Here is a 14,287-nt window from a genome sequence, read left to right on the forward strand (position 1 = left end):
CTCTGACCTCCTCCCTGTAGGCTGTCTCATCGTCATCGGTGATCAGGCCTACCACAGTCGTGTCGTCGGCAAACTTAATGATGGTGTTGGAGTCGTGTGCTGCCATGCAGTCGTGGGTGAACAGAGAGTACAGGAGTGGACTAAGCAAGCACCCCTGAGGGGCCCCCGTGTTGAGGGTCAGCGTGGCGGATGTGTTGTGGCCAACCCTCACTACCTGGGAGTGGCCAGTCAGGAAGTCCAGGATCCAGTTGCAGAGGGAGGTGTTTAATCCCAGGGTCCTTGGCTTAATGATGAGCTTGGAAGGCACTATGGTGTTGAACGCTGAGCTGTAGTCAATGAACAGCATTCTCACATATGTGTTCCTTTTGTCCAGGTGGGAAAGGGCAGTGTGGAATGCAATAGATATTGCATCATCTTTGGATCTGTTATGGTGGTATGCGAATTGGAGTGGGTCCAGGGTGTCTGGGATGATTGTGTTAATGTGAGCCATGACCAGACTTTCAAAGCATTTCATGGCTACAGAAATGCTTTGACAACAGCGCCGGAGAAGATGGCTGCCGTTTTACAGCCCTCTAACCAATTGTACTATTATGTGTGTTTTTCCGCGTTATTTGTAATTTATTTTGTACATAATGTTTATGCCATCGTCTCTTATAACCAAAAAGAGCTTCTGGATATCAGGACAGCGATTACTCACCTCGCATTGGACGAAGACTTTTTCTTCAACGAGTCGGACGCGAAGGATATTCTACAGACACCCGGCAAGGCCCAGATCCCGTCATTCGCCTGAGGAAGAGACGGAGATATCGTGGACGTGAGTCGGGGGTGCCTTGTAAGGATCCGACGGCGAGCGAGTAAACTGCCTCTCCCATCAATACTAATAGCCAACGTTCAATCTTTTGAGAATAAAATTGACGATTTAAGATTGTTATCCTACCAACGGGACATTAAAAACTGTAATATCTTATGTTTCACGGAGTCGTGGCTGAACGACAACAATGATACCATTCAGCTAGCAGGCTACACGCTACATCGGCAGGACAGAACGGCTGGCTCCGGTAAGACAAAGGGTGGCGGTCTCTGTATATTTGTAAACAACAGCTGGTGTACAAAATCAAATACTAAGGAAGTCTCGAGGTTTTGCTCGCCTGAGGTAGAGTATCTTATGATAAGCTGTAGACCACACTATTTACCAAGAGAGTTTTCAGCTATATTTTTCATAGCTGTCTATTTACCACCACAAACCAATGCTGGCATTAAGATTGCACTGAATGAGTTGTACAAGGCCATTAATCAACAGGAAAACGCTCATCCAGATGCAGCGCTCCTAGTGGCCGGGACTTTAATGCAGGGAAACTTAAATCCGTTCTACCTAATTTCTACCAGCATGTCAAATATGCAACCTGTGCCGGAAAAAAACTCTAGACCACCTTTACTCCACACACAGAGACGCATACAAAGCTCTCCCTCCATTTGGCAAATCTGACCATAACTCTATACTCCTGATTCCTGCTTATAAGCAAAAACTGAAGCAGGAAGCACCAGTGATTCGGTTAATAAAAAGTGGTCAGATGACGGATGCTCAAGCTACAGGACTGTTTTGCTAGCACAGACTGAGTTCGGGATTCTTCAGACAGCATTGAGGAGTATACCCATCAGTCACTGGCTTCATCAATAAGTGCATCGATGATGTCGTCCCCACAGTGACCGTACGTACATACCCCAACCAAAAGCCATGGATTACAGGCAACATCCGCACTGAGCTAAAGGGTAGAGCTGCCGCTTTCAAGGAATGGGACTCTAACCCGGAAGCTTATAAGAAATCCACTCTCCGACGAACCATCAAACAGGCAAAGAGTCAATACAGGTCTAAGATTGAATCATACTACACTGGCCTACGCTCTCGGATGTGGCAGGGCTTGAAAACTATTACAGACTACAAAGGAAGCACAGCCCGCGAGCTGCCCAGTGACACAAGCCTACCAGACGAGCTAAACCACTTCTATGCTGCTTCGAGGCAAGCAACACTGAAGCATGCATGAGAGCACCAGCTGTTCGGACGACTATGTGATCACGCTCTCCGTAGCCGATGTGAGTAAGACTTTTAAGCAAGTCAACATTCACAAGGCCGCTGGGCCAGACGGATTACCAGGGCGTGTACTCCGAGCATGTGCTGACCAACTGGCAAGTGTCTTCACTGACATTTTCAACATGTCCCTGACCGAGTCTGTAATACCAACATGTTTCAAGCAGACCACCATAGTCCCCGTGCCCAAGAACTCTAAGATAACCTGCCTAAATGACTACCGCCCGTAAGCACCGACGTCTGTAGCCATGAAGTGCTTTGAAAGACTGGTCATGGCTCACATCAACAGCATAATCCCAGAAACCCTAGACCCACTCCAATTTGCATACCGCCCCAACAGATCCACAGATGATGCAATCTCTATCGCACTCCACACTGCCCTTTCCCACCTGGACAAGAGGAACACCTACGTGAGAATGCTATTCATTGACTACAGCTCAGCATTCAACACCATAGTGCCCTCTAAGCTCATCACTAAGCTAAGGATCCTGGGACTAAACACCTCCCTCTGCAACTGGATCCTGGACTTCCTGACGGGCCGCCCCCAGGTGGTAAGGGTAGGCAACAACACATCTGCCACACTGATCCTCAACACGGGGGCCCCTCAGGGTGCGTGCTCAGTCCCCTCCTGTACTCTCTGTTCACCCATGACTGCATGGCCAGGCACGACTCCAACACCATCATTAAGTTTGCCGACGACACACAGTGTGTAGGCCTGATCACCGACAACGATGAGACAGCCTATAGGGAGGAGGTCAGAGATCTGGCCGTGTGGTGCCAGGACAACAACCTCTCCCTCAACGTGACCAAGACAAAGGAGATGATTGTGGACTGCAGGAAAAAAAAAGAGGACTGAGCACGCCCCCATTCTCATCGACGGGGCTGTAGTGGAACAGGTTGAGAGCTTCAAGTTCCTTGGTGTCCACATCACCAACGAACTATCATGGTCCAAGCACACCAAGACAGTCGTGAAGAGGGCACGACAAAGCCTATTCCCCCTCAGGAGACTAAAAAGATTTGGCATGGGTCCTCAGATCCTCAAAAAAATTCTACAGCTGCACCATCGAGAGCATCCTGACTGGTTGCATCACCGCCTGGTATGGCAACTGCTTGGCCTCCGAGCCACTAGGCCAGAGGGTAGTGCGTCGGCCCAGTACATCACTGGGGCAAAGCTCCCTGCCATCCAAGACCTCTATACCAGGCGGTGTAAGAGGAAGGCCCTCAAAATTATCAAAGACTCCAGCCACCCTAGTCATAGACTGTTCTCTCTGCTACCACGAGCGAGCCCGGAGTGCCAAGTCTAGGGTCCAAAAGGCTTCTCAACAGCTTCTACCCACAAGCCATAAGACTCCTGAACAGCTAATCATGGCTACCCGGACTATTTGCACTGCCCCCCACCCCATCCTTTTACGCTGCTGCTACTCTGTTAAGTATTTATGCATAGTCACTTTAACTCTACCCACATGTACATATTACCTCAACTACCTCAATTCGGTGCCCCCCGCACATTGACTCTGCACCGTACCCCCCTGTATATATAGCCTCCCTACTGTCACTTTATTTTACTTCTGCTCTTTGTTTTTCTCAACACTTTTTTTTGTTGTTTTATTCTTCTTTTTTGTTTAAAATAAACGCACTGTTGGTTAAGGGCTGTAAGTAAGCATTTCACTGTAATGTCTGCACTTGTTGTATTCGGCGCATGTGACCAATAAAATTTGATTTGATTTGATTTGATTTGATTTGATACAGATGTGAGTCCCACGGGTCAATAGTCATTTAGACAGGTTACCTTAGTATTCTTGGGCACAGGGACTATGGTGGTCTGCTTGAAAAATTAGGTATTACAGACTCGGTCAGGTAGCGGTTGAAATGTCAGTGAAGACACTTGCCAGTTGGTCCGCGCATTCTCTGAGTACACATTCTGGTAATCCGTCTGGCCCCGTGACCTTGTGAATGTTGACGTGTTTAAAGGTCTTATTCACATCGTCCGGAACAGCTGGTGCTCTCATGCATGGTTCAATGTTGCTAGCCTCAAAGAGAGCATAAATGGTATTTAGCTCGTCTGGTAGGTTTGCAACAATGGACAGCTCGCGGCTAGGTTTCCCTTTGATTTAATCCATGATAGTTTGCAAGCCCAGCCACATCTGACGAGTGTCAGAGCTGGTGTAGTAGGATTCGATCTTGGTCCTGTATTGACGCTTTGCCTGTTTGATAGTTCGTTGGAGGCCGTAGCGGGATTTTATTATAAGCGTCCATATTAATATCCCGCTCCTTGAAAGTGGCAGCTCTAGCCTTTAGCTTAGTGCAGATGTTGCTCAATGGTTTCTGGTTGGGATAGGTACGTACGGTCACTGTGGGGACGACGTCGTCAATGCACTCATTAATGAAGCCGGTGACTGATGTGGTAAACTCCTCAGTGCCATCAGATGAATCCCTGGAACATATTCCAGTCTGTGCTAGCGAAACAGACCTGTAGCTTAGAATCCGCTTCATCTGACCACTTCCATATTGAGCGCATCACTGGTATTTACTGTTTGAGTTTTTGCTTGTTAACAGGAATCAGGAGGATAGAGTTATGGTCAGATTTACCAAATGGAGGGCGAGGGAGAGCGTTGTATGCGTCTCTGTGTGTGGAGTAAAGGTGATCTAGAGTTTTTTTGCCTCAATTTGCACAGGTGACATGCTGGTAGAAATTAGGTCAAATTGATTTCAGTTTTCCTGCATTAAAGTCACCAGCCACTAGGAGCGCTGCCTCTGGGTGAGCATTTTCTTGTTTGCTTATGGCCCTATACAGCTCATTGAGTCCAGTCTTAGTGCCAGCATCGATTTAATGTGGTAAATAGACAGCTACAAAAAATATAGTATGGTCTACACTTTATCATGAGGTATTCTAACTCAGGCGAGCAGACTTCCTTAATATTAGAGATCGCACACCAGCTGTTGTTAACAAAGAGACGCACACCACCTCCCCTGAGCTTCCCCGACGCCACCGTTCTGTCCTGCCGATGTAAAGAAAAACCATCTGTCTCTGAAAGCCTGCTATTGTTCCTATTGTTTCTAAATATCGATCGATCAGTCAGTATGTATTAGGTTTCCACCTGCACGTGCATGACGGATGGGGTGTGTTCAATACTTGGGGGCAGAGAGGGGTGGGAGGGGTGAACAAAACTCTCCTTCACTATGCTCCTCCTGTAAAGAAATGCTTTGGAATCCAATATTGTGGCTGAATCTCAGTATAAATGTGCTGTAGTAGTAGACTTAAGGAGCGGTCGAAATGTACACAATTGTTACCCGGAGGAAAATGGGGGAGGGTCATGCTTTTTCAATTTCAGTCAGGGGGAGGGTTTAGTATTTTTTTTATTTAGTCCAGGGGAGGGTCATGTAATTTGTAATCGATTAAATGTCATATTACTCAGTGTTTGAGAATTAGTCACATATTATATCTGTGTGCCTGATGCTGCCCCTCATCCCTGATTCTCTGCTGGGCGCAATATCAAGTGCACCTAGTGTGGTCTCAACAAAATGATCCATAGTCTATACTATAGGCTATAGACCTAGGCTATACGAAGAGCATGCTTGGAGAAGGACAGGGCAAAGTTGTATTTCTAAGAAAATGTACTTCCTTCCCATGTTTTTGCACTGCGGGGATGGTGTATATAAAACTAGGCTACACTGCATTACAAACTGCAATGGATAGGAGTTCCCAATCATGAGCCCAGGCCTGCCCTGCTCTTGCTGATGTAAACCCTTTTGTGCTGCCTAACCAATGACTGTGCTGTGTGCGGTGGCACTTCAGGTGGCGAGTCAAAGGCTTCTTCCGAAAATAATGTTTTATTTGTCCAAAAAATGTAATATCTGTGCGCACGGACTAGGCCTACTGGTGTCCTGTTCAGTTTGAGAGGGATAGCTGAAGATTAGGAGGGCTGGAGGTAAACTTGCTACTGCTATAATTGAAAACGATATGTTTCGTTGCCCATAATGAAGCTATTTATCAGAGTTATTGACCTCACAATAAGCCATGTTCGAGGAATTGACATAACTTACATTACTATGAAGTGGCAGCCGTGGAGATGGACAGCGCATGGGTGCTGAAAGTAGGCTAATTTGAGAAGGCTTAATTCATTTAAACAGTCTTCATTTTTATTTGACTTCAGGATACTAACAACAAGAGGGCTTTGTGTTGGAGCCAATTTCTTCCTATTCAAGAAATAAGAGGTAGGCCTACCTGTTTGACAGATGAAATTATAGTCTCCTATCCATAGATTTTGTCAGCCAATTCCTTCAGTCACCATGCACTCCTTAAATATCTGTGTCAGTGAAGAGCTTGGTGGTTTAAGAGAAAAAAACAGGGCTCGAAATGAGGTGGTATGTGAGGGTATTGTGGCTTTTGTTAAAGAAAAGGGCTAAAAGCATAGGCCTACCCCTTGTTAGTTTTTAGGAAAAAATGTAATGGACCTGTTTATATAGAGCGTTCTATAAACTGCGTTTTAGTCCGCAATGCTAGAAACAAGCTGTAAAATAACAGGAAAAGACGTGGCTCCGATGCACATCGGATATGTTTGGTTTGTCTCTATGACATTCAGAGGCTGCACTACAACCTTCCTATAGCAGAGGAGATTTTTATTTTACTTTGCTTGGGAAGTAATGTGTGATTCTGTCACAATCAATTGACGTTCGACATTTCAACAGGCTATTAAACATCATACTAACTCTAAATCAGTCAGGAGCAAGCCAGGTAGCCTAAGAAGGAACAAAAATGAATTATTTAGGCTATATTATTATTATTTCAAGGCTATAGCCTGCCATTTAAGAAATCTTTGATTTGAGGATCATGCGGTGAGCTATGCATGCCTAGTTTGTTAATTTAGCCTAGCAGATGCTCTTATATATGTCCTAATCACAGTCAACACAAATCTATTTTGTAACAACAATTTCATGGAATAAAATATAATAAGTTAGAAAATGAGTTTCCCAAATGAATAAAAGTTACAAGTGCATATAGGCCTACCTGATGATATGCGGCTGCTGTGTTAAACAACAAATGGCTTTTTCTTGAATTCATTGATGATCAGATACTTCAGTTGTAACTGGTTCTATTGCGCTCAATTTTGACAGTTGATAGACAACTTTAGCACTGTTCCAAACTTAGACTATCCTATTTTTTAACAATAGCCTGTATAGAAATCAAAACGTCTCCAGTGTTGCAGCATGCACTCATTCATTCTCATGCCCTGTTGTGATATTAAAAAAGATTATGCTTGTCTACAGTCATGTAAAATCATGTAGAATTGCATGAAATGCGTTTATAAACGGATATTTTTTATTGGACCGCAAATAAGATGATAGATTCATGCAGTGCTTTCATTATAATGTATAGATTTTCACCCCTACCCTTGTCTGCTTATCCACAACCTTCTGGCTACTTTGCCATGTAATGCTTACAAAACAATGAAGTTTCTAAAACTGCATATCTAAGGCTCTGTTCTGCCCTAGGAGTGAGGGTAAATGGTAGGCATGTTCTCTGCTTCATGTTTTAATTATTATTTTGGGTATAGGGGAGGGTCAATTTATTTTTTTCAAGAGTTCAGGGAGGGTCTGGTAAAAAACATTTTACTGAAGGGAGGGTCATCCATTTTTATTTCAGAGAGGTCCAATTTGCTCTAGGTATCCCTCATTATAAATAACGTACAGTCCCTTAACAAATAATCTCTATCTCTCTCTCTCTAGCTAGAGTACAGGCATGGTGAGCAGTGAGAGTCCCATATTGTCTATGGAGTCCCCTATAACGATTGTGAGGCAATATATATTTTTATCTAACTACATGGTTACCTGTTCTCTGTTGAAATGTTCCTCTGCTTAGATGATGAATGGAATAATTAAATTAAATCGAACAGGTGTTGAGAGGTCAGATCAATGAGAGAAGATCGCGTATTGATTATTGATGTGTACGAGTCTGATCTATACACTGCATCCTGGAATGGATCAACCGTGACAGGTACAGGTCCCTGTTGGGGTCTATTCAGCAGTGGCACACATACACACACACACAGAGTACACACGCTGTACACACACTGACTCACCTGGGGGCTTAACACTCATCCACCCACACATTCATGACCAAGTCAGCAGGACATTGAGTATGCTCTTTTCACCCTCTCATCTTCAGTCCATTGAGTCTTGAAGGAGAAGAGCATTGAGCAGTCAGTAGGACTACAGACAGTGTGGCGTCTATGGATTATTTTAAGTATATATTTGACTATATTTTATTAGTAAGTAATGCTAAACATTCAATAATATGACATTCAGATAGTGATAGAATCAAGTAATATAATCCAAGTATTCACTTTGTTCAAATGAAGGATTAAAAAAAATCATACTTTTTTAGTTGCCTGTAGCTCAGTTGGTAGAGCATGGCGCTTGCAACGCCAGGGTTGTGGGTTCGATTCCCACGGTGGGTCTGTATGAAAAATGTTTGCACTGACTGACTGTAAATCGCTCTGGATAAGAGCGTCTGCTAAATTACTAAAATTGAAATGTTAAAATTTAAGACAATGGCACCACCGCGTGGACACAAGGAATTCTTTTTTCGAATGGGAACATTTTAACCCGGAAATAAATTAGTGACCTTTCACGTGACGTGAAACACACGCATGTCGGACATGCTTTCAGAAATCCAAAATGGCTGCGTGCAGTATAGAAGACGTGCTTGCTAAAGCTGAACAAGATGAGGCTGAAAAACTCAAAAGTATCACCGTTCAGAAAGAACTGGACCTCGAGTTTGACATCGGAAATCTGGTCGCATACGACAAGAACCGTGTTGACATTCGACATTTCCGTGAACAGAAGAAAGAAGATTTCCTGCGCTCGCTAGCTCGTGACAACACGCAACTCCTGATCAACGAGATATGGAAGCATCCCACAGAGCGAGTTGAGGAGGTAATCGTAGTCAAACTACCCGAGCCGACCACTGCACTGCCGAGAGAGAAGCCCCCACCGAAGCCCAGGCCTCCAACCAAATGGGAGGAATTCGCCAAACTGAAGGGGATCCAAAAGAAGAAGAAAACGAACCTGGTATGGGACGATGTTGCCAAAGAGTGGAAGCGGCGTTGGGGCTACAAGCGTGCTAATGATGGCACGAAAGAGTGGCTGATTGAGGTGCCCGAAACAGCCGACCCCAACGAGGACCAATTTGCCAAACGGAACAAAGCCAAGAAGGAGAAGGTGGCAAAAAACGAGCTGCATCGCCTGAGGAACATAGCCAGGGCACAGAAGATCAAAGTACCAGGTGTTGGACTCACACCGACCGCACAGCAATCCAAACCTGACCTAGTTAGGGCTGTCAATGTCGCCAAGGCATCCACCGCTTCCGCAGGTAAATTCCAAGACCGCCTACCGAAGGAGAAAGCTCCCAGAAACACCGGGAAGAAGAGGAAATTCCATCCTGTCATCGGTAACTTTTCCAATGAAAAGCAGAGGCAGCTGGATCTGCTCAAAGTGCTGGACAGTAAAAAACCTCGTCTGGACGTCAACAAAGCTGTAAACAAACAAATGCGAGAGGATGACCGAGAGGAGTCTGCAGCGAAATTTAGGAAGGGGGGAAAGAAGGGACGCAAGGGTGGTAACTTCTATGGGAAAGGAAAGGGTGGGGGTGGGAAGGGCAAAGGAAGAGCAGGGGGTAAAGGTCAAGGACCACCTGGAGGTAAAAAAGGAGCTGGGAAACCAGGGAAGCGCTAAAGGGGAACGTTTGGAACTTTGTATGTCATGCATCATAAGTGCCTTGTCTTAGATGTATTGGACTGCACAGTATGAATTGACTGCTTCATTATGTTTACCACCTGCATGTTGTCATGTTGCTGGGAGTGATGTGTCCCTGACCTGTCTCCCCTTAATGCAGGTCAGGTGCAATAGGGGGGAGGGGGCTTCTGTCCCATCATGCAAATTGTAAATAGATCACCCATGACGTTGTGTGAAAATGGTATATGGTCTTGATTTGCCTCATCTGTCCTCAATTTGTTGTATATTTCTCAATATAATGTGTAACTTTTGGGTACAGAGTTATGTTTGATATATTTCAACTCAATTAAAATCAACTTCATAAAGATGGTGTATTGTTTTTCAGATTTATCATAAGAATATAGGGCAACAGGACATTCTAGTTTCATTGAGCACAATAGCAAATCAAATGTTATTTGTTACATGCGCCGAATACAACAAGTGTAGACTTTACCGTGAAATGCTTACTTACGAGCTCTTTACCAACAATGCAGTTAAAAGTAAGAAAATTAGCAAATAGATATAAAGAATAGTAACAAAGTAGCATGATAAAATAACAAGGGTCTATACAAGGAAGTGCACAACTTCCATGTGAACAGCTACGGTCTGTAATGCCACATTTTGAGTTTATTTTGACAGGGACTGCACATTAATCAACGTTTCAGAATTTTCAACCACAGTCCCTGGGTAGGTTATTAAAAACAATTACAGTAACAATACAGACAAACGATGAGCAGTGAGCACATGCAGAGCAACATAGGACAAGCAACACGTAGCACGCAGACAGCAACATAGGACAAGCAACACGTAGCACGCAGACAGCAACATAGGACAAGCAACACGTAGCACGCAGACAGCAACATAGGACAAGCAACACGTAGCACCCAGACAGCAACATAGGACAAGCAACACGTAGCACGCAGACAGCAACATAGGACAAGCAACACGTAGCACGCAGACAGCAACATAGGACAAGCAACACGTAGCACGCAGACAGCAACATAGGACAAGCAACACATAGCACACGTTTTCATAATGCATTAGGTACCTCTGGTCAAAATGATTTCAAATAAATATCCATGCAGAAATAGGGTAGCAAGCTGAATTGCACACTATTCCCTCTACTGCACTACTTATACCAAGAGTCTGATAGGCCTATACCCAATCATCAATCTCTAGGACTATAGTCTAGGCCAGGGTTCTTCAATTCCGGTCCTGGAGGGCAGAAACACCTCCGTTTTTCATCCTCTCCTTCTAATCAGGGGCTAATTCAGACCTGTGACACCAGGTGAGTGCAATTAACTACCAGGTAGAAATAAAAAACAGAAGTGTTTCGGCCCTCCAGGAACGGAATTGAAGAACCCTGGTCTAGGCCTAGGGGAAGAAAATATGAAACGTGTTGCGTGCTGAACAAGGGAAAACTGAGGGGAGATTGAATAGAAGATTGAAGTTAGAGGTTAGTGAGTGCGATCTATAGGTACTTTAACATGCAAGGCTAAGGAGGACAATGAGGTTAATCGTCTGTCAGATCCATTTACCAGGTGTGTTTCTTAAGTTCTGCTCTGTTTCTAAACAACAATCCGCTTTCACACACACCACACCAGCAAAAAGATATGGCATATAGAAGCAAACCGGATGGACATCATGAAAATGATTGGAGAGGTTGAGGGTAGAGGAAGTTCAGGAGTAAAAACAAACAAAATATAATTATTGTAAAATTGACTGTGTCCATAAAATGTATATAGTATGTATAAGCTGGAAGTAGAGCCCTAAGCATTGTTGTTCACTAGTTTACTCCAATTAGGGAAGGGGTGGTGGGGTTGGAAAGTAATAAAGGGAAATATATTTTTTTAAAGGATATGTGTATGTATATGTGTTTATATGTATGTGTATGTCTATGTATATATATATATATGTATTTACAGTGCCTTGCAAAAGTATTCATCCCCCTTGGCGTTTTTCTTATTTTGTTGAATTACAACCTGTAATTTAAATGGATTTTTATTTGGAGTTCATGTAATGGACATACACAAAATAGTCCAAATTGGTGAAGTGAAATGAAAAAAATAACTAATTTCAAAAAATTCTAAAAAATAAATAACGCAAAAGTGGTGCTTGCATATGTATTCACCCCTTTTGCTATGAAGCCCCTAAATAAGATCTGGTGCAACCAATTACCTTCAGAAGTCACATAATTAGTTAAATAAAGTCCACCTGTGTGCAATCTAAGTGTCACATGATCTGTCACATGATCTCAGTATATATACACCTGTTCTGAAAGGCCCCAGAGTCTGCAACACCACTAAGCAAGGGGCACCACCAAGCAAGCGGCACCATGAATACCAAGCAGCTCTCCAAACAGGTCAGGGACAAAGTTGTGGAGAAGTACAGTTCAGGGTTGGGTTATAAAAAAATATCAGAAACTTTGAACATCCCACGGAGCACCATTAAATCCATTATTAAAAAATTGAAAGAATATGGCACCACAACAAACCTGCCAAGAGAGGGCCGCCCACCAAAATGCACGGCCCAGGCAAGGAGGTCATTAATCAGAGAGGCAACAAAGAGACCAAAGATAACCCTGAAGGAGCTGCAAAGCTCCACAGCGGAGATTGGAGTATCTGTCCATAGGAACACTTTAAGCCGTACACTCCACAGAGCTGGGCTTTACAGAAGAGTGGCCAGAAAAAAGCCATTGCTTAAAGAAAAAAATAAGCAAACACGTTTGGTGTTCGCCAAAAGGCATGTGGGAGACTCCCCAAACATATAGAAGAAGGTACTCTGGTCAGATGAGACTAAAATTGAGCTTTTTGGCCATCAAGGAAAACGCTATGTCTGGCGCAAACCCAACACCTCTCATCACCCCGAGAACACCATCCCCACAGTGAAGCATGGTGGTGGCAGCATCATGCTGCGGGGATGTTTGTCATCGGCAGGGACTGGGAAACTGGTCAGAATTGTTGGAATGATGGATGGCGCTAAATACAGGGAAATTCTTGAGGGAAACCTGATTCAGTCTTCCAGAGATTTGAGACTGGGACGGAGGTTCACCTTCCAGCAGGACTATGACCCTAAGCATACTGCTAAAGCAACAACACTCGAGTGGTTTAAGGGGAAACATTTAAATGTCTTGGAATGGCCTAGTCAAAGCCCAGACCTCAATCCAGTTGAGAATCTGTGGTATGACTTGAAGATTGCTGTACACCAGCGGAACCCATCCAACTTGAAGGAGCTGGAGCAGTTTTGCCTTGAAGAATGAGCAAAAATCCCAGTGGCTAGAGGTGCCAAGCTTATAGAGACATACCCCAAGAGACTTGCAGCTGTAATTGCTGCAAAAGGTGGCTCTACAAAGTATTGACTTTGGGGGGGAAGGGGGGGGGTGAATAGTTATGCACCCTCAAGTTTTCTGTTTTTTAGTCTTATTTCTTGTTTGTTTCACAAAAAAAATTATTTTGCATCTTCAAAGTGGTAGGCATGTTGTGTAAATCAAATGATACAAACCCCCCAAAAATCAATTTTGTGCCAAGGGGGGTGAATACTTTCGCAAGCAACTGTATGTATATATATGTGTATGTATGTATATATTTGCGAGAAAAAAAACATATGGGGGATTGGAAGTGATGCAGACAATTACATTGAGGGGGATTGGAAGTGATGCAGACAATTACATTGATGGAAGTTACAATCTATCTGCAATATTAAAGCTGATCTACCCCCTAAAAACTTTAAAAAGCCTGGCTTATCCTCAGCCGTTCGCCTTCCAAAAAAACTGATGGATTGCACTTGGCAATACAATAACATACTGTAATTCTTACAATAGGCAGATTGGGCACAATGAGATAGGTAGGTTTGTATATCTACACCACATTATTGAACTGTCAGAGATGTGGTGTGTTTTGTTTCTGACTAAATAATCTCCCACGTTTTTGATAGATGGTGTTTGACTGCTGTCACAAGCCAGCAGCAAAGCCCCCATGCACTGGGTAGGGAGGGGGCCAGGCCCTAACTAACCACAATCTGTTGACTGACTGGTCCATCTCCAGACACAGTCAAAATCCCAGTCCTCTAATTCCTATCCTAGCCACTGCTGGAAGGGACACACCACACACACCATCAGTGGTCAAAACCAATCAACCGCCCTGACATGAAATTATGAATTCTGATGCATGTTGGGGTGGGGAACCAATCCAAATTCAACGTCTATTCCAAGTTGGTTCAATGTAATTTCATTGAGATGACGTGGAAACTATGTTGATTCAACCAGTGTGTGCCCAGTGGGAAGGAATCAGTCCCATGACAACTTATGCCTGTAGCCAGATGGAAGGAGGACAATAGACAAGTCATTACAGGATGACAAGTTGAAGTGGTCAAGCAATGTCTGTAATGAGGTGTTCAGTGGCCTGGTATTCCACTACTAGGGCACATTGG

At 44.0% G+C, this 14,287-nt stretch overlaps 1 protein-coding gene across 1 annotated transcript; it reads left to right on the forward strand.

Moving 5' to 3' along the window:
• Positions 1-8,738: 8,738 nt before the first annotated feature.
• On the forward strand, positions 8,739-10,185 carry LOC121549513 (ribosome biogenesis regulatory protein homolog). The gene has a single exon (XM_041861306.2). The coding sequence runs from the start codon at positions 8,765-8,767 to the stop codon at positions 9,818-9,820; it is 1,056 nt and encodes a 351-aa protein (XP_041717240.2). The 5' UTR covers positions 8,739-8,764; the 3' UTR covers positions 9,821-10,185.
• Positions 10,186-14,287: the final 4,102 nt, after the last annotated feature.

The sequence above is a fragment of the Coregonus clupeaformis genome, chromosome 34 (assembly GCF_020615455.1).
Source record: "Coregonus clupeaformis isolate EN_2021a chromosome 34, ASM2061545v1, whole genome shotgun sequence".
Lineage (NCBI taxonomy): Eukaryota > Metazoa > Chordata > Actinopteri > Salmoniformes > Salmonidae > Coregonus > Coregonus clupeaformis.

Coding starts and splice junctions, on each gene's coding strand:
- LOC121549513 (XM_041861306.2), top strand. CDS start 8,765: ATGGCTGCGTGCAGTATAGAAGACGTGCTTGCTAAAGCTGAACAAGAT.